Source organism: Lepus europaeus, chromosome 15 (genome assembly GCF_033115175.1).
Source record: "Lepus europaeus isolate LE1 chromosome 15, mLepTim1.pri, whole genome shotgun sequence".
NCBI classification, from domain to species: domain Eukaryota; kingdom Metazoa; phylum Chordata; class Mammalia; order Lagomorpha; family Leporidae; genus Lepus; species Lepus europaeus.
This window is the reverse complement of record NC_084841.1, coordinates 48,574,330-48,600,776: the sequence shown is the minus strand read 5'-3', so window position 1 is coordinate 48,600,776 and position 26,447 is coordinate 48,574,330. Positions and strand designations below refer to the sequence as shown.

The window sequence follows — 26,447 nt, the reverse complement described above, 5'->3', positions numbered from 1 at the left end:
TAACCAGGAGAATTTGTGGCATCTGCATTTTCTTTCTGTTGATCACTGTGTAACAAATTACTCCAACATAGAGGGGCTTAAAACAACAGCCAGTGTATCATCTCTCATGATTTTTCAGGATAGGATCTCTGGCAGGGCTCTGCCGAGTGATTCTTCTGCACTGTGTGATTGACTGAGGTGGCCCATGGGAATTCAGTTGGTGGCTGGTTTTTCTGGAGGTGCCAAGACATGCCTGGCAAATTGCAGTAGCCACTCTGAAGCCAGCTCAGCAGGGCTCTGTTCTGTCTTCATGTAGTCTTAGGGCCTCTCTACATTGCTGTGGTAGCCCAGGGCTCCCAGAGACCAAGGCTAAGCCTGAACTCGCACAGCATTCCCCCATTGGTCAGAGCAGACAGGAGTCAGTGTCGAGTGACAGAGAAACAGACCATGCCACTCTAGGGGAAGAAATATCAAAGAACTGTGGCCATCTTCTGTCAATCACAGTGCGAATGCCAGGGTTCTACTCCTAGAGATTCAGATTTACGGGGTGTATGATGAGGTGCAACGTCTGCATTTTAGAAAGCACTCAGTAAGATTCTGGTGCAAGGGGTCCCTACAGCATACTTTGTCACTTTATAAAATGTGACGGGAAATGTGCTTACAAAAAATTTATCTACCAAGTGAGCAAACACCAGTCATGTGACACATTTTCAGAATTATGCAAGGTGTTGTGGAGGGCAGAAGAGGAGAGTATGGAAAGGTGCTCACAGTTTGCTGGAAACAGGTGCAAGGGTGACGAGAGGCCAGGGTCACCTCATGGGAAAGAGTCAGATGGGAGCACAGGAGCAGGACAAAGTGGGCTGGTGTTACCAGGGCGAGGTGATGCTGGTAGAAGCTGGAGCTGAGCTAGAAATCAGAGCAAACATTGGAAATGAGCAGGGGAGGTCACTGGATTTTTCAAAGCTTCTAGCTGGAACTGGGGCTGTAGACAAAGCAAGGGAGCAGAAGGCACACGATGGGTGCCGTGCACGCTTTTCATGGTGTAATCATTTCTCCCAGGCTTTCAACGGGATCAGCTCCCCTGGTGTCCCAGCTTGGGATGCCATAACAAAATCCCCTGGACTGGGTGGCTCACACAACAGATATGGATTTTCTCACTGTTCTAGAGACCCTGAGTCTGAAACCAGGTTGCCAACAGGGTTGGTGTGTTTTGAGGGTTCTCTGTTTGTAGATGGTCACCCGCTTGCTAAGTGTCTTCGCATAGCCTTTCCTTGGTGTGTGCACACAGAGACAGACACAGACTCTTCCTCCTCTGACAAGGCCCCAGTGCCGTCCTGAGGGCCCCGTACTCTTGAACTATCTAACCCTAATCACCACCCAAAGGCCTCATCTCCAAACACCATTGCATTGGAGGTCAGGGCCTCAATATAGGAATCTGGTGTATGTGTTGGGGGTGGGTAGTGGTAATGCAAATATTAAGTTCAGAACACCTCACCTCTTCTTCCCCCCCAGTCCTGGCTCTCTCTTAGTCCTACCAGCTTGCATTGGTCATGTCTGGTTCACTGAGGTGCACAGCAACAACATGGGGACAGGGACATCATGGACCTGCAGCACAGCTCCTCCCCCTTCTTAAACTCAGCTTCCTGTGCATCCCACCTGCCTCTAGCTTCAACCAAATAAGTCTCTGGACCCCACACCCAAAGCAGGCCACATGTGTGAGGGGAGGGAGCATAAGTGTGGAAAAAGGATCTTTTTTTTTTTTAAGATTTATTTTATTTATTTGAAAGGCAGAGTTGGGGGTGGTGGTGGAGAAACTTCTATCCACTGGTTCATGCCCCTGAGTGGCTGGGCCAAGGCAAAGCCAGGATCCAGTAGTTTCATCAGAGTCTCCCACATGGGTATAGGAGCCCAAGCACTTGAGCCATCTTCCGGTGCTTTCCCAGGTGCATTAGCAGGGAGCTGGATGAGAAGTGGAGCCGCTGGGACTTGAACCGTATGGGATGCTGGCATTGCAGACAGCGGCTTAACCCACTGTGCCATGATGCCAGCCCTGGGAAGAGGATCTTAGGAGCTGGGGCAGGATAGGAAGCATGTTCCTAAGAGTCTGTGAGCACCGAGACGTGACAATCCAGAAACCGCACGGGAGGGGCTGCCACTGCAGCGCAGCAGGCTATGGCCCGCAGTCCACATCGGAGAGCCAGTGCGAGTCTCAGCTGCTCTGCTTCTGATTCAGCTCCCTTCGCAATGTGCCTGGGAAGGCAGCAGAAGATGACCCAAGTGTGTGGGTCCCTACCACCCATGTGTGAAGCCTGGATAGAGTTCCAGGCTCCTGACTTCAGCCTGACCCAGCTCCGACTGTTGCAGCCATTTGGGGAGTGAGCCAGTGCATGGAAGATCTCTTTGTCTCTCCCTTTCTCTCTGTCAATCTGCCTTTCAAATAAATAAATAAATAAACAGTAAAAAGAAAAAACAAAGGAAAATGCACGGGAGGGAAGAGGAGTGGAAGGAACCTCTGGCTGCTGATCAGAACAGGACAGCAGGGGAAGGGGAATCGAGCGCTGGGCCAGGAGGAGGGGCCAAGGTTGACAGGCGTGGTCTGGGTAGCAGGCACTGGTACTTGGGTCTGGCTACTCAACACTCATGAAAAATCCCCTCTTGTCCAGATTCAGGGCTCCTGTCAGTGCCAACAGTCCAGGCACGAAGCTGGGACCAACAGCTCTCAGAGATGGCGTCAGCATCCAGGAGGTGCCGAGGCACAGACAAAGAGAAGTCCAGGGCCAAGCTGTGAGCCAGGAATTAGCCAGGCAAGGAGCCAGGGAGCAGGTCGAGAATGGGGCTGAGAAGCCACAGCCCCGTCGAGCGGGGTGATGAGTGGGTCAGAGGATGCCCTGCAGACAGACAGCGAGCAGGAAGACCCAGCAACCCGCGAGCGAGGCCAGGAAGGTGGGCCGGGACCACCGCCCTGCTGCAGGAAGGGCAGTGAGGAGCTGGCAGAGACCCGGATCAGCGGCTCGCATCTCACACGGTCTCACTGCCAACAAGAGGGCCTGTGCGTACTTCCTGTCGGGGCGAGAAGTAATCTTGAGTCAGCACAAGGCTTTGGGGTCCATCCTGGGGACAGAGAGGAAAAGGAATACCATGCCTCTGCACCCGTCAGACAAAGGGGCCCCAGAGGGCAGATTCAGTGCCGGCTCGGCAGGCAGAGGACTGTGCCAAGGAAGCCCCGTCCTCCAGACGGAGGCAGGCTGCGATGCCACCCCAGGCTTAGCTGAGCGCAGTCTGGATTCAGCCCCCTCGCCCCCCAGCCAGAGCCCCTGGGCAATGCACAGCGTACATGACCACACGCGGTGGCCCTGCTGGGACTGCTGGGAGGAGGCTGATTTGGGTCCTGAACTACTTGGACAGACTGGCCAGATCTTAGGGCTTTGACCCTAAGTCTGTACATTGTGAGGTTTCCTGGCATTTCTTTTTTTTCTTTCTTTCTTTCTTTTTTTCTTTTTTTTTTTTTTTTTGACAGGCAGAGTGGATAGTGAGAGAGAGAGACAGAGAGAAAGGTCTTCCTTTTTGCCGTTGGTTCACCCTCCAATGACCGCTGCGGCCGGCTCATCGCACTGATCCGAAGGCAGGAGCCAGGTGCTTCTCCTGGTCTCCCATGCGGGTGCAGGGCCCAAGGACTTGGGCCATCCTCCACTGCCTTCCCGGGCCATAGCAGAGAGCTGGCCTGGAAGAGGGGCAACCGGGATAGAATCCGGCGCCCCGACCGGGACTAGAACCCAGTATGCCAGCTCTGCAAGGTGGAGGATTAGCCTGTTAAGCCACGGCGCCGGCCTTCCTGGCATTTCTTAAACCTCCTCAGACACAGGGGCTGTAAATTAGTCATCACCAGTGGGGTGTAGAATACAAACACTGGGCGAATCCGGCTCACAGGGAGTAAGCGGTGAACCTGGTGGCCGGCGCCGAGCCTCGGTGGCCACACTTGTGCATCCAGAAAGTAGCAGGTTTCGGTGGGGCAAGCTGGGAAATGCTATCAAAAAGCACTGCTGTCAAAAATATTGTTCCAGCTGGAAGGGAAGCCATGGTCCCTGCCTGGGCAACCGGGGAGCATGGGTTCTTCTGCACTGTCTTGACGATGGGGTCAACCCCGCGAGACGAGGGGCTGACTGCTGGGGACCTCAGGACACTGCCATTAAAAGGCAGTGGTGTCCCTAAGTTGGGGCACCTTTACTCACCGCCCCAGGGGAGGTTGTTGCACCTGACCAGAGAGCTTCTGCTTCGTCTTTCAGAGCGGTCTTGGACTCCCTCTTCCAAGTTTACCATCCTCCCGCTTCCTTCTCTGGATACCAGCCTTCCGGGGAGCGCAGTGGCTCTGGCAAGAGGCTTTTGACCTGCTTTCTCTTTCAGCTAGGCCTGCTTCAGGAGCCTGACCAGTTAGGTCTTGCTCATGCTAACCGTCTGCCCATGAGTCCTTGAACACTTGAGACGGGCCAAGCACTAGGCTAGGGGCGTGCTGAGATGATTACGGCCCCTCCCCTCAAGGAGTCTGCGGTAGGCTGGGAGACAGAGACTCAAACCAGCTCGAGGACAGCAGCTGTGTCCTTCCTAACAGAACCCTTACGCTGCTCCAGAATGCTCCCTACTCAGGAGTGTGTGTGTATGTGTGTGTGTGTGGGGGGGGGTACAGAGATTATCTGAGTGTTGAAGCCAGCAGTGGGATGAGTCAGAGCCAAATGTAAGAGGAGGGGACACGGGGCTGCCCCGAGAGTCCCCATCATCACTGCACCGATGCTAGCACTCGGCTGCGCTGTGTCATGGGACGTGAGCAACCCAGGCCGGCAGGAGTGGATGGAAAGCCGCTGTATAGCTGTGGTTAGTGGGTTCTCACTGTTGCAATACAGTATGAATATACTACAGTTTACTTATTCATACTCATGAACTCACTTACTCATTTTGTCCATGGACATCTGAGTTCTGGCTTCTTCAAGCTGAGTTTTTCTGCTGGGGGTGGGGGCTGTTTGGTTTTGTTATAAGCAAGGCTGCTGTGAACCTCCCTAAAGAGGTCTTGACAGCACATCGGAATGTTCACAGTTAGGGGCCGACACTGAACCGCCTTCCCCACCATGGTGCCACTGACATGGCCACCAGCAGTGTGCGTTTCATTTGTTCTACCTCCTTACTCATTCTGTTTTATAACATTTCTGAACTTAAATATATATGTGTGTATATATATATATATGTGTGTGTGTATATATATATATATAGTGATTTATACTGCAAGTTTGAGTTTTTCTAATTACTAATGAGAATAACCCATATTGTGAATATGAGTCATTTATATTTCTGCATTCATGATAACGTGTTCAAACCTTTTGTGCATTTTCATTTCGGGGTATTTGTATTTCCTAATTGACTTTTAAGGGTTCATTACACTTGCATATTCTGGATATTAATCATTTGCTTGTTATGTTTGTTTCAAATATCTTCTCCCATTTTTTTCTGTATAGTTTAACTTTCTTTATGGCATCTCTTGATGAGCAAAATGTTTCTTATTTCTACAAAGGCAGATTTATCAGTATTTTCTTTATAGATAGCATCTTTTGTCTTTTCTAGTAAATCCTTTTCTACACCAATATCATGAAGATATAATCATCTATTTTCTGCCAAAAATGTCCAAGTTTTGCTGTATACATTTACTTTTTTCTAAAGATTTTATTTATTTAGTTGAGAGGTAGCGTTACAGACAGAGAGAGGGAGAGACAGAGAGAAAGGTCCTCCATCTGTTGGTTCATACCCAAGATGGCCGCAATCGGCTGCTGAGGTGATCCGAGGCCAAGAACCAGAAGTTTCTTCTGGGTCTCCCATGCAGATGCAGGGGCCCAAGTACTTCGGCCATCTTCCACTGCTTTCTTTCCCAGGCCATAGCAAAGAGCTGGGTCAGAAGAGGAGCAGCCGGGACTTGAACTGGTGCCCATGTGGGATTCCAGTGCCGCAGGCAGAGGCTTAGCCCACTACACCACAGCACCGGCCCTACATTTAAGTTTAATTTTCCTGGAACTAATTATGCATATGGTGTGAGATAGGGACAAAATTTCACTTTTTCCTCTGGATAATCAGTTGTCCCAGTAAAATTTACGGAATATCTTTCCTTCCTCCAGTGATGGCAATGTTTCCTCTGCCATATGTGAAGTTTCCATATTCATAGGTCTGTCTGAGGGGTTTCTATTTTGCTCTACCGTCAATTTGTTTAGTCCCGAGCTAATGCCATCTTATCTTTAGTACTGTAACTTTGTGAAAAATTGTTGATATCTAGAGGGACTAATTCTCCTTGTTCTTTAACCGTGCACAGCTATCCTCACACTGCACTCATCGATATGTTAAGATTCCGATTGTGAAGTTTCTTGGAAAACTGTTGGCATTTTTATTGGAATTTCAGTGAATCGATTGATCAATCTGAGAATCGAGATCTTCATGATATTGAGTTTTTCTACCCATCAATGTATGTTTTAATACATTTAATATAATACAGGAAATCCCTTTATTTAGGTCTTCTTAATGTTTTCACTTATTCGACATTCAATGTTAGTTGTCAAACACTATTCCAAGGAGGAAAGACCCCTGCCCCAGTAAAGCATACATTCGAGTAAGGCAGAGACAATAAACAAAGTAAATAAAGTGGTAAATAGATGGAAGAAAGAAAGAGTGAGAGTGAGAGCGGGGCGAGAGAGAGTGAGAGAGAGAGAAGGCAGGGAGGAAAGCAGCCATGGGCATGTTTAGGGAAGAACATCTTGGGCAGAGAAGGGGCAGTGCAGGAAGGGTTTTCTGTTCCTGTTCCAAGGACTGTGAGGGGCCCAGGATGGCTGGAGCGGAGACAACAAAGGCAGGAGTGACAGAGGAGGAGGTCACACAGGGGACGCCCCAACCACATCTGTGAGAGTAGGCCTTGGCTGACCTAGGAGCGATATGACGTGACAGTGTGCAATAGGAGTGCCCTGGCTGCTGTGCTGAGAACCTACAAAGGCGAGCATGAGGTGGTGCAGAAGGTCTTCTATGAACCTCCTACAACAGTCCAGATGAGGCCGATGCTGACTTGAAGCAGAGCAGCGGCCATGGGGAGAGGAGAAGTGGCTGGTGAACATGGGCACCAACGGGATTTGCCGACAGACCCTTGAGAGAAGGCAAAGACCGGAGAGTCCAAGAGATAGGCAGGGGCTACAGGAAGGGTGAGGCTGTTATTTACCCATTGGAGAGAGAATGACAGGGGCTCCCTCCGGGTGTGAAGCTTGAGATTTCTATCAGGCATCTTTTACCTGCTGGATAGAGAAGCTGGGCGCTCAGGAGGGAGACTCTGAATGAAGTCAGATATTTGCGAGTCATTCACTTTGCATCATTCAGAATCCCAATACGAAACAATGGGAAACAAATTGGGGACATTTATGGAGGGCATAATTACATGCGGCGCTATGTTTAGAGGTGGGCACGGATGTTCTATCACAAACACCAAAGGATGGGGCACGAGAGTTACAGAACTTGGAAGCAGGCAGCTGGGTCAAGAAGGGCATCTTGGGAGGAGCCATCTTTGTTCATGGGTCCTTGCCCAGAAGGAGCTGAGGGATTACAAGTCCTCCCTTCCCTTCACATCTTGTCACCAGCGCTCACAACCAAGCAGGCGCCAGGAAGCACAGGAGGTTATGGATGAAGTGCATCCAAGCCAATTGGATGGAGGCTAGGGTGGAGAAAAGTAGAGAATCAAACTGGAGTGAGTAGAGGAACTGGTGTTGAGAGACATGATGGGATGCGGGGACTGGGGCATGCACCTGGGCAGAAAAGATCTGGAGGTTTGGGACTGACTTCTGGAACATTCCAGTTCCCAGAGGCTGCATAGATAAGGAGGAATCAGCAAAGAGGACTGAGAAGCAGCCATCAGATAGCAGCCCAGGACAGAGAGGTGTCTGAGAAGTCAAGTGAAGAAGCCCGTCTCAGGGAGCATGGCAGGTGGGCCACACACTGTCGGGAGGTCCAGCAAGCTGGGGCCAGGGAACTGGCCACCGGTCACATGGCTGACCTGGAGGAGAGCAATGATAGTGGCAGGGGCCTTGGTGAAGTGGGACTGAGGGAGGAACTAAGAATTGAGCATAAAGAACTCCTTCAAGGAATTTTGCTTTTTTTCTTTTGGGCCATCCTTTGCTGCTTTTCCCAGGTCATTAACAGGGAACTGGATCAAAAGTGGAGCTGCCAGGACTTGACCCAGCACCCATATGGGATGCCTGTATCACAGGCGGTAGATTTACCTGCTACTACAGGGCGCTGGCCCCAGGAATTTTGCTTTAAGTTATAAAATTATGGATATGCGAGTTCAGTAAAGGGATTGAGGGAAATGGGTGGGTCAAGATAGGCTTTGTTATTACTTTTTTTTTAATAGAGGAAGTTGCATTTAACAATGTATTTATTTGTTTCCATTTTAATTTTAAAGTGACAGAGAGAGATATCTTCTGTTTATTGGTTTACTCCCCAAATGCCCACAGCAGCTGGGGCTGGGCCAGGCCAAGGCAAGGAGCCCAGAACTCCATCTAGGTCTCCTCTGTGCTGGCAGGGACCCAAGTACTTGAGCTATCACCTGTGTGTGATAGCTCCCAGTGCACGTTAGTAGGAAGCTGGAATCAGAAGCAAAGCTGGGACTTGAACCTCGGCACTCTGATATGAGATGTGGACATCTGCAGCACTGCACCAACCTGCCCTTGTTGTTAAGACGAGAGAAAATATCAGCATGTTTATGTATCTATAGGAATGACTCGGAAAGGGGGAGAAATGGGTGATGCAGGAGTTATTTACTGGGCGATGCCCTGGAACAAACAAGAAGGAACGGGGCCCAGTGGGACAGGGCATGGGGGCAGGTAGCAGCTCGGGGAGGGTCTCTGGAGGGCTGGGGGGAGGGTGGCACAGGAGAGCAGGTGCTAACAGGTGTGCACATATGAGGGGAGGGGGCATAGTTTGTAGGGTTTCTTTTCCTTTTTTAAAAAATATGTATTTAATCAGAAAGCTGGGGAGACAGAAACAAACAAACAGAGATCTCTCATCTACTAGTTCCCTCCCTGAATGCCCTCTACAGCTGAGGTTGGGCCAAGCTGAAACCAAGAGCCAAAAACTCAATCCGGGTCTTCCCACACGGGTGGCAGGGGCCCAAATATTTGAACCATTCTGATAGTGTCCCAGGATGTACATTAACAAGAAGCTAGAATTAGGGGTGGATCCAGGACTCAAACCCAGGCACTCTGATGTGGATACAGACATCTCAAGTGGTAGTTTAACCATGCCAAATGGCCATCCAAGAAATATTCTCTTTTTAAAAATATTTATTTATTTGAAATTTAGAGCATGGAGGGTGGGAGAAAGGGGTGGGAGGGTGGAGAATGAGAGAGGAAGAGGGAGAAGAAATAGATATTCCATCTGTTGGTTTACTTCCCAAATGGCTATAACAGCCAGGACTGGACTATGCCAAAACCAAGAGCCAGGAACTCCATCTGGGTCTTCCAAGTACTTGGGCCATCATCTGTTGCCTTCTCAGGTGAAGTAGTAGGGAGCTGGACTGTAAGCTGATTAGCTGGGACTCAAACCAACATTCCATTAGGTGTTGCTGGCATCACAGTGGCAGTTTAACTTGAGGAGCCACAATATTAGCCCCAGAAATTTTCATTTTTTCAAAAAAAATTTATTTATTTGAAAGGCAAAGTGACAGAGAGAGAGGCAGTGATAGAGAGACAGAGACAGAGATTTTCCATTTGCTGATTCACTCCCCCGAATGATTGCAACACCAGATCTGGGCCAGGCCAAAGCCAGGAGACAAAAGCTCTATCTGGGTTTCCCACATGGGTGGTAGGGGCCCCAGTACCTGGGCCATCTATTCCTTTCCCAGGTGCATTAGAGGGAGCTGGATCAAAAGTGGAGCAGCTGGGACTTGAACTAGCGCTCCAATATGAGACAGTGACACTGTAAGCAACATCTTAACCTTCTGCACCACAAAGCTAGTCCCCAGGAATTTTCTTTGAATGGCTTTAATTTTCCCAGTGCTTTCCCTAGAAAGTAGGGTCATCTGCTGATAGAATATGGGAGAAGTTGGCATTTTGATAAGAAAAGAAAAATATTAAGCAGTCAACTAGCTCAGCAATCATAAACATTTTTGTTTATATACCTCCTAAAATAATTCTGAGAAATAGCTTCTCCTATATTTTAAGATGACATCTAAAGGTTTTCAATATAATTTGAAATCATTGCAAAAGGATGCAGTTTCACTTATATAACTAACTTGGAAGAGAAGGAGTTTTGTTAATGCAAAATTTTGGAATCTTTGAGTTGTCTGAATTATATATCAAAAAACACAAAGAACTATTTTTATAAATATTTTATATCTACTATGAAAATTTATTTTTAATGATCCATCAGCTAACTACTTAATTATTCCTTATTCCTTTTACTTAAAAGCAAAGCATTAGCAATTGAACCGTACCAGTACATATGTATATTTCCCAATGATGAATAATTCATTTTCTTAACATATATACACCAATATTTCAAATTGTATCTTTATTTGGCTTCTTATGGAGTTCTAGGCTCTTGATATATTGGGACCATGCACCACATTAAGATTCTTCATAGATGAGATGCATGCTTTTATTTATTTTTTTCCAAAGAAGAGAAGGGCACCTGTGAAAAGCAGTTTCTGAGTCCCAGACATTCTCAGGCAAATTAATCTGGGAATGCACGTATTTGCAAAGTGACTCTCTTAAGAGTATCCTTGCTAGGGGCCAGTGGGTTAAACTGCTGCTTGAGATGCTGAGATCCTTTATCTGAGCAGTGGTTTGAGTCCTGGCTGTCAGCTTCTCATCAAGTGTCCTGCGAATGCACCTGGGAAGGCGGCAGAAGATGGTCCAAGCATTTGGGCCCCTGTGGTGGTGCTCCTGGCTCCTGGCTTCAGCCTGGTCCAGCAATGGCCATTTGGGGAGTGAACTGGCAGATGGAAGATTGCCCTCTTTCTCTCCCTCTCTGTTACTGTGCCTTTCACGTAAATAAATAAGTAAATCTTCTCAGAAATTTTAACATTTAAACCTTTTAGATGTGTGTTCAGTGGCATTATTGCAACCATCACCACTATACATCTCTGTAACTTTTTTTATCATCCTAAACTGAAACTTTGCACCCATCAAACAATAACTTCCTTTTCCTCCTTTCCCTAGCCATTAGCAACTTCTACTTTTTATATATATGAATTTAACTATTCTGGGCATCTCATGTAAATGGAATCATAAATTTGTCCTGTGTGATTTGCTGATTTCCCTTAGCATAATGTCCTCAAGGGTCATGTATGCTGTTGAATGTATCAGAATTTCATTCCTCTTAAAAGCTGAGTAATATTCCTTTGTGTGTGCAAATGTATATATGCACACACCACAGTTAGTTTATCCGTTCTTATCGTAGACATTTGAGACATTTTCACTTTTTGGCAATTGTGAATAATGCTCTTATGAACAATGGGTATTCAAGTCCCTGATTTCCATTCTTTGGGTTATATACCTAGAAATGCAATTGCTGGGTCACATGGTGACTCTGCATTCCTGTCTCCATTTTCAACTCTTTGGTCTAGGAGAATGATAGCAAGAATGGACCAAAGAAACATGGTATAATCTCAAGGTATTCATAGGGTTCGGTTGAGATTAGCAATCCTGAATTTGAGGAGAAATTAGTCAGCTTTGTTGCGTAATTTTATTCCTTCTTTATTCAGTTGCACAGGGGCAGATGTAAGTCAGAGGAATCACTGGATATAACCATGATTTTGGTTTACCTAGGTCAGCATTTTAAAGCAAGAAAAATGCACAGGGGGAAGGAATATGCATCTAACATTGCTTGAGTATAATTATTGGCCATGGAATGAAAACTAGGTAAGAACTTCAAACACATTTTCTAAACTTTTCCATTCTGGCCTGGAAAATCCTTTGTTGGATTGATTTCTAGGTTCTTTATAAATGAAAAAATTTTAAATATTTTTGCCAATTTTTTGTTGGTACAGGATGGAAATAAAATTTTTTTCTATTTTGATGCTGGATCAAATCAGCCTGAAAACTTCTCTTATTAACCCCAATACCACGTATATTTAGAAGCCAATGCTACGGTGCAGTGGGTTAAAGCCCTGGCCTGCAGTGCCAGCATCCTAGCTGCTCCACTCTCAATCCAACTTCCTGCCAATGCACCTGGGAAAGCAGTAGAAGATGGCCCAAGTCCTTGGGCCCCTGCACCCACATGGGAGACCTAGAACAAGCTCCTGGCTCCTGCTTTGAATCAGCTCAGATCCAGCTGTTGCAGCCATCTGGGGAGTGAACCAGCGAATGGAAGACCTCTCGCTCTCTCTCTGCCTCTACCTCACTCTGTAACTCTGTCCTTCAAATAAATAAAATTCATCTTAAAAAAAGAAGATGTTTGGTGTTTTCTTGTGGAGGCCATAGTCTCAATAACTATTACCAATCATGTTTATTGCTTTTCAAAGTTTTTTTTCCTTTTTAATGTCTTGCTGTGTTGGCTAGTAAGTCCACTAATGAAAAAAAATTGAAAAAGACACATCAAAAAATATGGAATGATCTTCCAAGTTCATGGATTGGAAGAATTGATATTATCAAAATCTCAATGCTACTTAAAGTGATATTTAATACATATTTAATACAATCTCCATCAAAATACCAATGACATCACCCACAGAATTAGAAAAATAATCTTAAAATACATATTGAAACACAAAAGACTCTGAATATACAGAAAAATCTAAAACAATAAAAACAAAGGTGACATTACAATGTCAGATTCCAAGACATAGTACAGGGCTACTATAACCAAGACAGCATGGTGCTGGCATAAAAACAGACACGTAGACCAACAGAACAGAATAGAAACCCCAGAAATCAATTCATGAATTTATAACCAACTTATCTTTGACAAAGTTGCTAAAAACATTCCCTTTTCCATAAATGATAAATGATGTTGGGAAAATTGGATTTCTACATCCCAAAGTCTGTAACAAGACATCTACCTTACACCCTATCTATTGATTCAAAATGGATCAAAGATCTAAATATAAGACATGAAACTACTAGAGGAAACATAAGAGAAATACTCCAAGACATTGTTATAAGCAAAGATATTTTGAAGATCCAAAAAGTACAGGAAATAAAAGCAAAAACAGACAAATGGGACTATACAAAGTGAGAAGCTTCTGCACAGCAAAGGAAACACTAAACAGAGTGAAGAAATAACTGACAGAATGGGACAAAGTACTTGAAAACTCTGCCTCTGATAAAGGATTAATATCCAGAATACATAAGGAACTCACCAAATTCAAGAACAACAATCTATTTAAGAAATGGGAAAATGGAGTAGGCATTTGGCACAGTGACTTAAGTCACAGCCTCAGATATCCACATCCCCTATCAGAATGTGTGGCTATGTTGTTTCTGATTCAGCTTCTTGAAGAAGTGCATCCTGGGAGGTGGAAGTGATGGCTCAAGTAGTTGAGTCTCTGCAATCCACCTGGGAGACTTGGATTGAGTTTCTGGGCTCCTGACTTTGTCCTGGTCCAGCCCTGGCTATTGTGGGCTCTGAAGGAGTAAAGCAGCAGATGAAAGACCTCTCTTGTTTGTCTCTTTCTCTGCATTCTAATAAAATGAAAATAAACAAAAATTAAGAGTCAATTTAATTAAAAGCAAGGATATGAATAGACATTATTCAAAAGAAATATATATTGCCTACAAACACAGAAAAAATGCCCAGTATCACTAGCAATCAGGGGAATACAAATAAAAATCACCATGAGGCATCATCTCACTACAGTTGGAATGGCTATAAAAAAGTAAAAAACAAATGCTGGCAAAGATGTGGAGAAAGGGAACCCTAACACACTCTTGGTGGGGATGCAAATTAGTACAGTCATTATGGAAAACAGTGTAGACTCTTTCAAAAGCTAAAAATAGGGGCTGGTGCTGTGGTGCATCATGTTAAACCACTGCCTGTGGTGCTGGTGTTCCATATGGGTGATATTATGAGTCCCGGCTGCTCTACTTCTGATTCAACTCCCTGCTGATGTCCTGGAAAAGCACTGCATCACAACTCAAGTCCTTGGGCCCCTGCACCAGTGTGAGAGACCTGAATGAGGCTCCTGGTTCCTGGCTTCAGCCTGGTCCACTCCAGCAGATGCAGATATTTGGAGAGTGAATCAGTAGATAGAAGATTCTCTCTCTCTCTCTCGTTCTCTTTCTCTCTCCCTCTGTGTGTGTGTATGTGTCTCCTTCTCTGTAACTCTGCCTTTCAAATAAATAAATAAATAAATAAATAAATAAATAAACCTTTTTTTTTAATTAAACTTTTATTTAATGAATATAAATTTCCAAAGTACAGCTTATGGGTTACAATGGCTTCCCCCTCCCAAAACTTCCCTCCCACCCACAACCCTCCCCTTTCCCGCTCCCTCTCCCCTTCCAATCACATCATGATTCATTTTCAATTCTCTTTATATACAAAAGATCAGTTTAGTATATATTAGGTAACGATTTCAACAGTTTGCCCCCATATAGCAACACAAAGTGAAAGAAAAATATTGTTGGAGTACTAGTTATAGCATTAAATAAGAGTGTACAGCACATTAAAGACAGAGATCCTACATAATATTTTTTAAAAAATTAATTAATTTTCTATGCCATTTCCAATTTAACACCAGGTTTTTTTTTTCATTTCCAATTATCTTTATATACAGAAGATCGATTCAGTATATAATTAGTAAAGATCTCATCAGTTTGTACCCACACAGAAACACAAAGTGTAAAAATACTGTTTCAGTACTAGTTATAGCATCACTGCACATTAGACAACACATTAAGGACAGTTCCCACATGGGATGTAAGTACACAGTGTAAATAAACCTTTTTTAAAAAAACTAAAAATAGATTTACCATATAACTTAGCTATCCCACTTCTGGTAATATATCCCAATGAAATGTAGTCAGCATATGACAGAGATCCCTGCACTAACTGCAGTCTAACTCACAGTAGCAAAGATTTGAAATCAACCTAGATAAAGAAAATGGTATATATACCCAGTGGAATATTACTCAGCCACTAGAGAAGAATAAAATACTGCCATTTGTAACAAAATAGATGTAATTAGAGATCATTATGCTAAGTGAAACAACCCAGACACATAAGGACAAATTCTACATTTTCTCTCACGTGGAAGCTTACATTTCTCCTTCTTTCTCTCTCTCTCTCTCCTCTCTCTCTCCTTCTGTGTGTGTCTGTGATATTATTTGGAATTAAGATATTTATAAATATTGCCTTCATTGAGCTATACCCCTTATATAATAATATAATCTTATTTCCTCATTTCATGATCTTTGTTATGATAGCCAGATTATATGATTCGATATATCCAATCTTGCTTTAAAAATAGTATTATATTTATATATAACATTTACATATGAAATGAGTACATTAAGTCATTGAAATCTTATAATTTTCTATACTATTTGAGATATTTTAAAACAAAAGACAAACAATGTTTAATATAGAGGTAATATTATCTTGGGACTGACTTTAAAGGGATGCCTCTAATATTTCATCATTCATACACAAGTTTACTCTAGTTCTTTGGTAGGCAAATCCATCAAGTAAAGGCAGTTTATGAGAGTTGGTCCAGGGGCTGGCGCTGTAGCTAGTGGGTAAAGCCACCGCCTGCAGTGTTGGCATCCCATATAGGCACCGGCTTGAGTCCCAGCTACTCCACTTCTGATCCAGCTCTCTACTATGTCATGGGAAAGCAATAAAAGACAATCCAAGTCCTTGGGCCCCTGCACCCATGTGGGAGACCCAGAAGAAGCTTCTAGCTCCTGGCTTCGGATGGACACAGCTCCCAGCCATTGTGGCCATCTGGGGAGTGAACCAGCAGATGGAATATCTTTCTCTCTCTCTCTGCCCCTCCTTCTCTCTCTGTGTAACTCTGACTTTCAAATAAATAAATCTTAAAAAAAGAGTTGGTCCAGAGTTTTTATTATGATTAAATGTTGACATTTTCAAAAGCCTTTTTTATATCTACTGAGAAGATCATATGTCTTTTATAATAATTGGTTAATGGGTGGATTATATTTATGGTTTTTTTATTTATTTGCTTGAAAGCCAGAGTTGCACACAGAGAGAAGGAGAGGGAGAGGGAGAGGGAGAGGGAGAGGGAAAGGGAAAGGGATAGGGATAGGGAGAGAGAGAGAGAGAGAGGTTTTCCATCTGCTGGTTTACTCCCCAACTGGCCACAATGCCAGAGCTGTGCTGATCCAAAGCCAGCAGCCAGGAGCAGGTCTCCCACGTGGATGAAGGGTCCTAAGGACTTGGGCCATCTACTGCTTTCTCAGGCCATAGCAGAGAGCTGAATCAGAAGAGGAGCAGCTGGGACTAGAACTGGCGCCCATATGGGATGCTGGCACTGCAGGCGGTAGCTTTACCCATTAAGCAACAGCACCAGTCCCTGTGGATCTTTTAAATATTAAATTACTCATCCAAACCTTTGATAATTCCTACTTGGTCATGATATAATATATTTTTATGTGACTAGAGTCTTTTGAAATTTACAGTTTAAGGAAATAGGGTTTATCATACCCATTTTATAGACAAGAAACTGAGACTTAGAGAACTATGAAATATGCATAAAGTTTGTACACAGCAGATGGTAGAACAGGGATTCAAACTCTGGTCCATCTGATTCTAAACATATTTTTCTAACAGCTATTCTCATGGGCAGAAGTCAGATCGTCTCCATACATTTCAAATTCCCTGTGCCCACTCCTGAATTTATGTCGAATGAATACTGAGGGGATTGTTCAAGATAACATGAATTCTTTAAATTTTGTGAGGTAAAAAAGTAATAATAATACTTTTCTATCAAATTAGTTCATCTTAGGTATTGCTCACAAAATACTGTTAGCTGTTAACAGAAGAAAGAGTCTATAAAAGTGGACCTAAGTGATAATCCTAGTGATTCTTTATTTAAATTTTTCATCACATTGGAGTGAATATAAGAAAGATTTGTGGGAGACAGAAAATAACAAAAAGAGAAGAAAGTCACTCAAAATGCATGGCGTTTCCTTAGGACAATGTTCTCTTTTTTGTTTGTTTGTTTAAAGATTTATTTATTTTTTTGAAAGGCAGAGTTAGAGAGGCAGAGAGAGAGAGAGAGAGAGACAGGTCTTCCATCTTCTGGTTCACTCCCCAATTGGCCGCAACAGCTAGAGCTGTGCCGATCAGAAGCCAGGAGTCAGGAGCTTCTTCCAGGTCTCCCATGTGGGTACAGGGGCCCAAGAACTTGGGCCATCTTCTACTACTTTCCCAGGCCATAGCAGAGAGCTGGATTGGAATTGGAGCAGCTGGAACTCAAACTGGCACCCATATGGGATACCGGCACTGCAGGCAGCGGCTTTACCTGCTACGCCACAGCTCTGGCCCCAGGACAATGTTCTTACTAGGTTGTTCATAGTGAGAACCACAGAGAAGCCAAAGCCATCTACATAGAGCATCATTATTTCTTTAATTAAAAGAAAAGAGTGGTAACCACTAGTACAATGGTGCAGAGAGATTGGAAATCAGCCTCCCCAGAGAAAAGCAGCAGTACATTGAAAGGCATATCTGAGTATGAATGACAGGCAAAGAAACAAACAAACAAAAAACCGGGTCCCCATGGTTGTAGAGGAGAAATCTCCCCCACCCCTTAAGACCCTTGAATGGGCATCTGGGATATAAACTTGTGAACAGAAACAGGGTAACACTCTCAATCTTGTGCAGTGCTATATGGCAGAAGGGAGTTACAGATGTAATTAAGATCTTTAATTAGTTGACTTTGAATTAAGGGCCGAAGACTTTCTACGTGAAACTTTTTCCAAAATAGGATGAGTCAACGTTTGTAGCCAAAATAGTATTTCACTGCTAACAGAAAAACAGGCAGAAAAAACTACCCTGTCACCTCTTCTGGGAACAGCAAAAATAAAGTTGTATTTCATCCTTAATTTTCCACCTTGTGGGCAAAAATAAAAGGAAAATTACTTCTGGGCAATACTGCACATATTATAGAATAATGAGCCATCTTAGGCAGTTGAGCAAGAGGCAGAACAACAAATGTTCACTCCAAAAACGAGGAATATAGTACTGCTGCTTCCAGAAGTAAACCCTGAAAAGAACTCAGAAGGGATCCACAATGAGCTACGTCATCATAGGCCATCTACGAAGGCCACATGTGCCGTTCAGGAAGAGACAGCTTGGGAATAAGCCGCAAAAGTTGAACACATGGAAGGCTGACCTGGTTCGCACATGGCTCCCTTCCTGGCCCTCTGTATCTGTATCCCAGACCCAGTCATTTCAGCACAGCATTTCTCTCTTTTAAGGGTTTACTCATTGACCAATCCAGTAACTGAAAAGCCAGATATTAAGATGGTCCCGAATACCACCGCATTAATCAGCTTTCATGAGTGGCTTCTGACTGCACAGATGTAGCCATTCTGTGTCTCTGGGTTGGGGTAATTCTGAGATGACCTCCAAGATCGCTGCCCTGGCATTGACATCCTATATAACCCCTTCCCCTGAAATGTGAGAGGAGCCTGTGAACAGAATAGGGTACCACTCCCATACCTGGCTGTGCTATATGGCAGAAGAGAACTACAAATGTAACTAAGATCCCTGATTAGTTGACTTTGAATTAATCAAAAGAAATGGGTACCATTTGGCCTAACAGTTAAGATACCCACATCCCATTATCGGAGTGCCTGGGTTGGAGTCTCAGCTCCAGCTCCTAACTCTAGCTTCCTGCTAAAGTAGACTTAGTCCTGGATTGAGTTCCTGGCTCCCTGCTTTAGCTTTGTGGGCATCTGGGGAGTAAGCCAGCAGAGGGGAGCTGTCTGTTGTCAAATTGTGGGCCAGTCTGACCTAATTAAAAGAGTGCTTTTGAGTGGTCAGAGAGATTCAAGATGAGAGTGGCCAGCAGCCAATAAGAGGCGTGGAACTTCCCTGCAACAGCCACAGGGAAGCTAGCCTGTCAACAACCAGTGAGGGGCTGGTGCTGTGGCACAGGGGGTAAAGCTGCCGCCTGCAGTGCTGGCATTCCATATGGATGCTGGTTCGAGTCCGGCTTCTCTACTTCTGATCCAGCTCTCTGCTATGGCCTGGGAAAGCAGTGAAAGATGGCCTATGTCCTTGGCCCCTGCATGGGAGACCTGGAAAAAACTCCTGGCTCCTGGCTTCAGATCAGTGCAGGTCTAGCTGTTGAAGCCATTTGGAGAGTGAACCAGCAGATGGAAGACCTCACTCTCTGCCTCTGCCTCTGCCTCTCTGTAACTCTGCCTTTCAAATAAATAAATAAATAAATCTTAAAAAAAAAACCTCCTGCACATATATATGTGTGTGTGTATATATATATATATGTGTGTGTGTGTATGTATGTATGTATGTATATATGTATTGTTTCACATGGAAGAAGAATTTCCAAGCAGAGGGCAGAGAAATTTAAAAGTATTTATTAGAGTCAAAGACCTCCAGCCAGAGCAGCATGGAAGGGGACTTCCAAGAGAGGTAAGAAACCCAAAAGGCCTCATAGCATTGGGGTTTTTAAGTACAATCTTGGGGACCAAACTGACAATCACCAAGATGGAGATAATCTCAACAACAGGGGGGCTGGTGCTGTGGTGTAGCAGATAAAGCTGCCGCCTGCAGTGCCCACATCCCATATTGCACCAGTTCGAGACCTGGTTGCTCCATGTTCAATCCAGCTCTCTGCTATGGTCTGGGAAAGAAGTAGAAGATGGCCCAAGTCCTTGGGCCCCTGCACCCGCGTGGGAGACCCAGAAGAAGCTCCTGGCTTTGGATTGGTGCAGCTTCGGCTGTTGCGGCCAGCAGATGGAAGACCTCTCTCTCTCTCTTTCTCTCTCTCTCTCTCTCTCTGCCTCTCTTCCTCTAACTCTGACTTTCAAATAAATAAATCTTAAAAATAAAAAAAGCTCAACAAAAGACTTGATTTACAATTCTCCATCCTGTCTCGCTGGCTTATGATTAAAAAAAAAAAAAATCCAGAAGTTGGGGGAGAAATCACCACTCCCTTGCTATTCCCATGGTAAGTTTGCAAATTTGGAGATTCCTAAGGAATCTTTTGCTCTGCTAAAGATAATCTGCGGGGAGCAGCACCTCTCCCTGACTTCCTATTACACATTTGACTCCTCACAGTAACCCAGACTCCTATTCCATGGAAATTGTTAGATCATAACGTCTGTTCTTTGAAGCCACTGAATTCGTGGCACTTTTAACGTAGCAATAGAAAACTAGTAAATGTATCTTTGAGTCATAACGTTTGATGAAAATAGCTATAATTTGAGGTTCTGAGATGCAGTGAGGATTTATTAGCAATGTGGGAGTAGAAGATACCAACCTTCTTTGTAAGTTACAGAAAGTATCTTTACTGCCTCACTTGGGGGCATCTGGTGGTCATTTATGCTGTTCAAATATTTCCAGCCGTCCCCCACTCCAGACCAAGACTGCCCTGTACTGTCTGTCCCCCTCAGTGTAGCCCTTGCTGGATGGAACATGTGCATCGTGTGGTCAAATGAGATGGCAGGAGAGGTGATGTGTGTTACTCTGGCTCAGGACACTGGCCAATGCAAGACTTTCCAGAGCACTTTACCCTGCAGTGGCACACAGTGAAATTCCTGGTGGCCTGAGTCCTAGAGTGGAGATGGGCAGAGTCCACCCTCTAGCCCATGATGGATCTGCAGTATGGGTTACTTTAACACATTGCACTTCTGTTGCTGGTTTTTACTGCAGCATAACCCAGCCCACGCTGACTTGAATGGGGAATTACTGGACTACGTAGCCTCAAAGGCAGCCTGAGACACAGAAGGGAAAAGCAAGAAGGTAAGACATGCAACACCTGTCGTGTTCTCCTCTGCCTCAGTTATTCCCATTCCTCACCACACAAAGCAAGCAAACAAAACCCTCTAGTGTGAGAAGACAGCCATCACTTATCTGGGTTGGAAAGCACGGAAGCCACTACGGTCAGAGAAGGTCACAGCCAACAGAGCAGTTGGTCTTCACTCCCCAGGGAAGAGTGGAGGAAGCTCTTCCTGGATGACCCTTCTCAGGACAAATGCCATCACCCATCCTCCGGGTGTCCATGTCCCCTTCATTGCAAGAGCCTAGAGGGCAGAGTCTTCATATCCTGCTGAGCAAGATTGCCAAAGATAATTTAGAGGGAGTGTGTCTACCCAGCAGACATGAACCATACACACACAAAAGGGGAGAGTGTGCCGTCACAGGAGAAGCTAGAGAAGAGCAGCAAAGCCCCAGTTTTCAAAGGGTGAAAAGTGGCATCAGGTGGACAGAAGACGTGAGCTAAATGATCCGTTCGAGTAGCTCTAAGTGCCTTTTGAAAAAGTAGTTTTGAAAGGTTGAGTGGCAAACACAAAACTTAGATCTCAAAGACAGAGGTTCTGGGGAAACAGTCTTTGGGAAATTAACAAGAAAGCTCATTCTAGCAGGTTTGGATTTTGAAGATAAAAATACCACTGGCTCTGTGAATTGAGGGACTCTTAGAGCAGATCTGCATACATTAAGCTAACCCTATGAATATCTTTCAAAGTGTTATTCTGTTCAGACTACATCAATATGTAGGGCCAAGGAAATGGACTGAGGAGTGACAGAGTTCCTCTGACTCTCACACCCAGAACCTCTGGACCAATTATAGCAGAACTAACTGACTCCTACATTTGACCAAAGAGATACATCACCAACAACTAGAGCTGAACACCACTGCTGGTGATACATTTTTCAATTTGAATATAGTATCTGTGCCTACAGGGCAAGAGGAAATGGGATACAAAGCAATGACTTGGCAAGTCAGGCCACAAGCTTGTATTTACAATGAAAACATAAAGTAATTGTAACAAAATAGGTTGTTAAATTGAAACGCCTAAGGTACTTGCTTCAATTCCCTTACCCTACCTTTTTTTTTTTTTTTTTTTCTATAGACCTGTAGCCACAGCCTTTGGGAATGATAAGAATATTGTGGGTGCCTGAATGTTGTCCCATGGGGACCCACTCCTGGTGATAGTCCAAAAGTTACCCCAATCAAAAACATTTATCTGCTGGTCACATGCTCTTGCCATTTCAATGCTGGGTGACATGACCAGCACATGGCTAACAGAGGCAAGCTGGTGACTATGTTTCAGGCTCTATTTTTCTGGAGCTGTGTGATGACAGCATCTGAATGATGAGAACAAAGTACAGCATTCTTTAAAGGAATGCCATTCTGCTCTCACAGTCAGGATTCAAACAGAGGGGGGTAACAATTTAGGGTGCATTTAAATGCAACCAGCTAAATCAGATATAACAAATTAATGAGGTTGTCATCAAAGAGATACTAAAGTGAGCACGTGATGGCTTTTCATGCTCCACTCTGAACCATAAAGTGCTGGTGCAAAAGAGCTAATTTGGGTCTTTTGAAAGAATAACTCCCTTTGCTAATCCACCTCCAGTATTGCAGCTTTTCTTCCAAATGGCAATGCTGATGGTTTATTAGTTAATCAATAAGACATGATACAGAGCCTGGTTATCATCAACTAATCATACCCTGGAGCATTCTAAGGCATGAGCCACTTGCCTCTAATCAGATTGGGTTGAGATTACCTTTGGATAACCACACTCCTGGGAATGGTCTCATTTCTATTATAAGTGCATTTTATAATAGGGAAAAATGTACATTTCTGCAGGGGGAAAATGAAGTTGGCAGTGTATACCTAGCAATCATTTCCGTTGAGTCGAGAAACATTCCTCTCTTTGAGCAAAGTCAAACTATGCTTCATCTATTCATACAACGTCAGAGAAAAGAGGCACCTTGCATGCAGTGTGGGTAATGCAATACAATGGAAACTGTATTTTACGTTGGCATTGCAAGCTTCAAATTATATGCAAACATTCAAAGAGGGCATTTGAAACTTGGCATGCATGTTTATAAATGGCACATTTTGAATCTGGAGTGGGTTTAGGTGTCTAGGTTACAATAACAGATGATGCCTCATGTAAAAAAGGAACAAAGCTTTTCTTTTAACTTCCCACAGAGAAAGATGTTCACTTCTGCTTCAATTATAATCCTAGGCACACTGGAGATTCGGTTAGGAGCAGTTTCCATCCATTCCTCCCTATCCTGACCTGCCAAAATTTCTAATCAAATTATATATATTGGAGAGTTAAAGACAGAAAATCCCTGTGAGCCTTTACAACAATGTGCATAGCCCTTATCCTATTGGTTTAGAATGATGGAAAAAATCTATTTAAAATGTTAGATGAACACACTGCAGGCTGTGGAGATGATTATAAATTCTTAGAGCTGTAGGTTTCAATCCTATTTTTCTACACATAGTATTTATATCCATGAATTTTTAACACAGGATACATGAGAAAGCAAAAAAAAGAAAGGGAGAGATGGCAAAATACGTAGTGTCTGTAACTAATAATGAAGGTGAGAGACAAGGAAACTGAATGGTATTATTGCCATTTGATAGATCTTTGTGTTAGTCTTATTAGCTATTTGAGGATAGTTCAAAACAGTGAAAAAATGGAATTGAAAGCTAAGTTTATTTTGGTGCAGAAAGACTTTGAAACCCATACATCATTTTTTTACAATTTGCATTTTTCCATGAATTTGCTGAAGGCTGCTCATTTAGCAATCATAATAAAATAAACTAATTTCAGGTTGATTTTTGAATGAAAGGAGAGAAGGTAGGAGAGATTAAAGAGAAAAGGCCTCATTTACGGATTTGTTACACTAGAATTAAATTTGACTTCTATATGGCACCACTGCCTTTGATTCATGTTGCCCCTTTTCAATGCTGGTTATTTCAAGAGCCTCAGAATGTCTGTCTTGGGTCCAACAATTGCTTAATCCTTCCTACTATTTCATTTGCTCAGAATTCTACTTGATTTCTGCAAAACAGTGAGGGCAGCTGGGCTCCTCGCTGGAGAGAAATGAGGCCTGGCCAGAAAAAAGCCAAGCAAGGGGTTGAGCTCGTCCTTGCACACTCAGCTCACAGAACTAGATGGGAAGCCCGTTTTTAATTGTTCATGGAGGAGAAAGGCTCCCTCCTTCAGCTTTCCCCCTTCTCGGGAGGTGACTTGTGTTTTCTGCTAAAAGCCTCACGTTGCCTTGCCCAGCAGAACTGAGATGGCCCAGCTGCAAGCTGTGGAGCCACCTTATGTTTTGCACGATGAAAGTCAGTGAGGTCTGGGTAGGTGCAGCTGGAATGGCAAGGGCCTGGGGAAGCTCTTCCTCCTTAGAAGCAGTGTGAGCCTGGGCCCTGCCTTGGGCTGACGCGGCACTTCCCCGAGACCCTCTGGCCCTGCCCCTGTACTTCCCTACGACCAGCAACCTGGCATCTCCACCCAGCCAACAGCTGTCTCAGAGGTCGTTGTGTGGCCAAAGGAGTGAGTTTCGCAGCATTTCCCTTGAGTGCTGCTGCGTTCAACTCCACTAATCACACTGCTCTTAAAACTCCTTCCTTCTTGGGGAGCAGTTCCTTCTCAGTGTTTCTCCTATAGTCTGTTGATCTCTCCCTACTTTTTTAGGTTCCCTTTCTTCACTAAGTACTAAACATTGTCCCCAAACCAAGAGTGTCATTGGCCCTTTGCTGTCCTCTTTGGGTAAAATACCATGTTCCACAGCACCAGCTGTGTCCAGCCCACGAGTCTAACCTTGACTCTCGCCCTGTTACTGGTTTACCAGCTTCCACCAGCATCCACAGTCAACAAGGACTAAGCCGACTCACTGTGGTAGGCAGAACACTAAAAGGCTCCCTGGGGCTGCCTCCCCTGGTATCCATCCCTTCAGTGGGAGTAGAACCTGGGACTTAGTTTTGATCAACAGACTAATGGTGAGGGATTTAGAAGATGTAGTTAAGGGCCCTAATCAGTGGATTTTAAGGGAGGCTAGCTTGGGTGGCTCTGATCGATGAGCCCTTTAAGCCTGGGAACAGGCCTTCCTTGAAGGAAGAGACTCAGAGTAAGAAAGACAGTCTTGCTGATCTTGAAGAAGCACACGACAATGGGGTGCTCAGCTCATGGACGGGGTTTCAGTTCTACAGCTGCAAGGAACTAAACCCTGTCAACAACCTAAGTGAGCTTCCAGAGATTCCCAAGCTCCAGATGAGAACATCTGCCCTGGCTGACACCTTCATTGCAGCCCAGGGGACCCTGAGCAGAGGATCTAGCTAGGCTGTGCCTGGACTCCTGACCCACAAAAATCGTGTGTTGTTTCAACCCAATAGGTTATGACACTTTGTTTTGTAGCAATAGAAAACTGACTCAACAGCTTTGTCATTATCCTCTCAGGCTCAAAGCTTTAAAGTTATCTGCGACTCCTTCCCCTCATCAGGTCCCATGACGGGTCTCTTATCCTCAACCAATATCTGCTGAATTCAACTACATGTCTCTATTCTATTCAAACTCCTCCTTTATTCAGCAAATATTTGCCAGAATCTGTGCCCATCTCTGGATATGCAATGACAAAAGAGGCCAGTATGGTTCTTGCCCTTATGCCAAGTAAAATTTAGGAGACTCTAACCTAGGGTGGTTGGGGGAAGAGGCAAGGGAGGTCTCACTACCTCAGGCCTGAATTATTGGAACAGCCTTTTAGCTTTTCTCCTCACTTCTCATTCCTACAGGAATCAACACAGAATGACTGGGTCCGTCTTTCTCAAAGATGTTTTTCAACGTAAGGGAATTTCCCTCTGAGGACTTTCAATGGCTCTCTGTTACTTCACTGAGAGCACAGATTATTACTAAGTTTATAGCAAGGGTCAATTGTGCCTTATATAACTCAGGCCCAGAGAGGTTTAAAGACTTGGCTGAAGCCACAGAGGCAGCAGAAACTGAATCACATTCCCCATGAGCCAATCTTGAATCAAATCCTCTTTGCAAGATGGCTACTCTTTGATATTATAAAGGGTTTGTTTAAAATTCTTCTAATCAGGAGTATGAAGCTTAAAGATGTTATAGACAAATTAGGTAAAGTCCCCAAAGGAAAGCACTTAACCCAATTTTAGCTCTTATCTTAGCGACATTTTGATTAATCTACATGCTTAAAGCTAATCTAAGATCAATATTTCGGTTGACATGTCTGGCCTCATAAGCCTGTGCCTATAAAATGAAGGTCACATTTGCCCTGATACCCAAATTACAATAACTCTGAGCCCCCAGCTGCCAGAGGGAAGCCTAGCAGTAGTGATGCTGTGGTGCTCTGCCCAGCTCCCCTGCACAGGCCACACAGTGACCTGCAGGCCACACAGTAACCATGAAGGTTGGGACCTAATAAGGCACACTGCCCCTTTTCTCCAGAGAACCGCCTGGAGGAGCCTCTCCATTAGGGTAGCTCT

General features: G+C 44.4%; 1 protein-coding gene across 1 annotated transcript in view; it reads right to left on the bottom strand.

The window, feature by feature from the left end:
* Positions 1-7,933: 7,933 nt before the first annotated feature.
* Positions 7,934-26,447, bottom strand: part of LOC133774288 (enolase-phosphatase E1-like) — a 66,246-nt gene continuing 47,732 nt past the window's right edge. The window contains exon 4 of the mRNA XM_062211935.1: positions 7,934-8,095. Coding sequence (XP_062067919.1) covers positions 7,934-8,095 — 162 coding nt within the window. The remainder of the gene's footprint in view (positions 8,096-26,447) is intronic.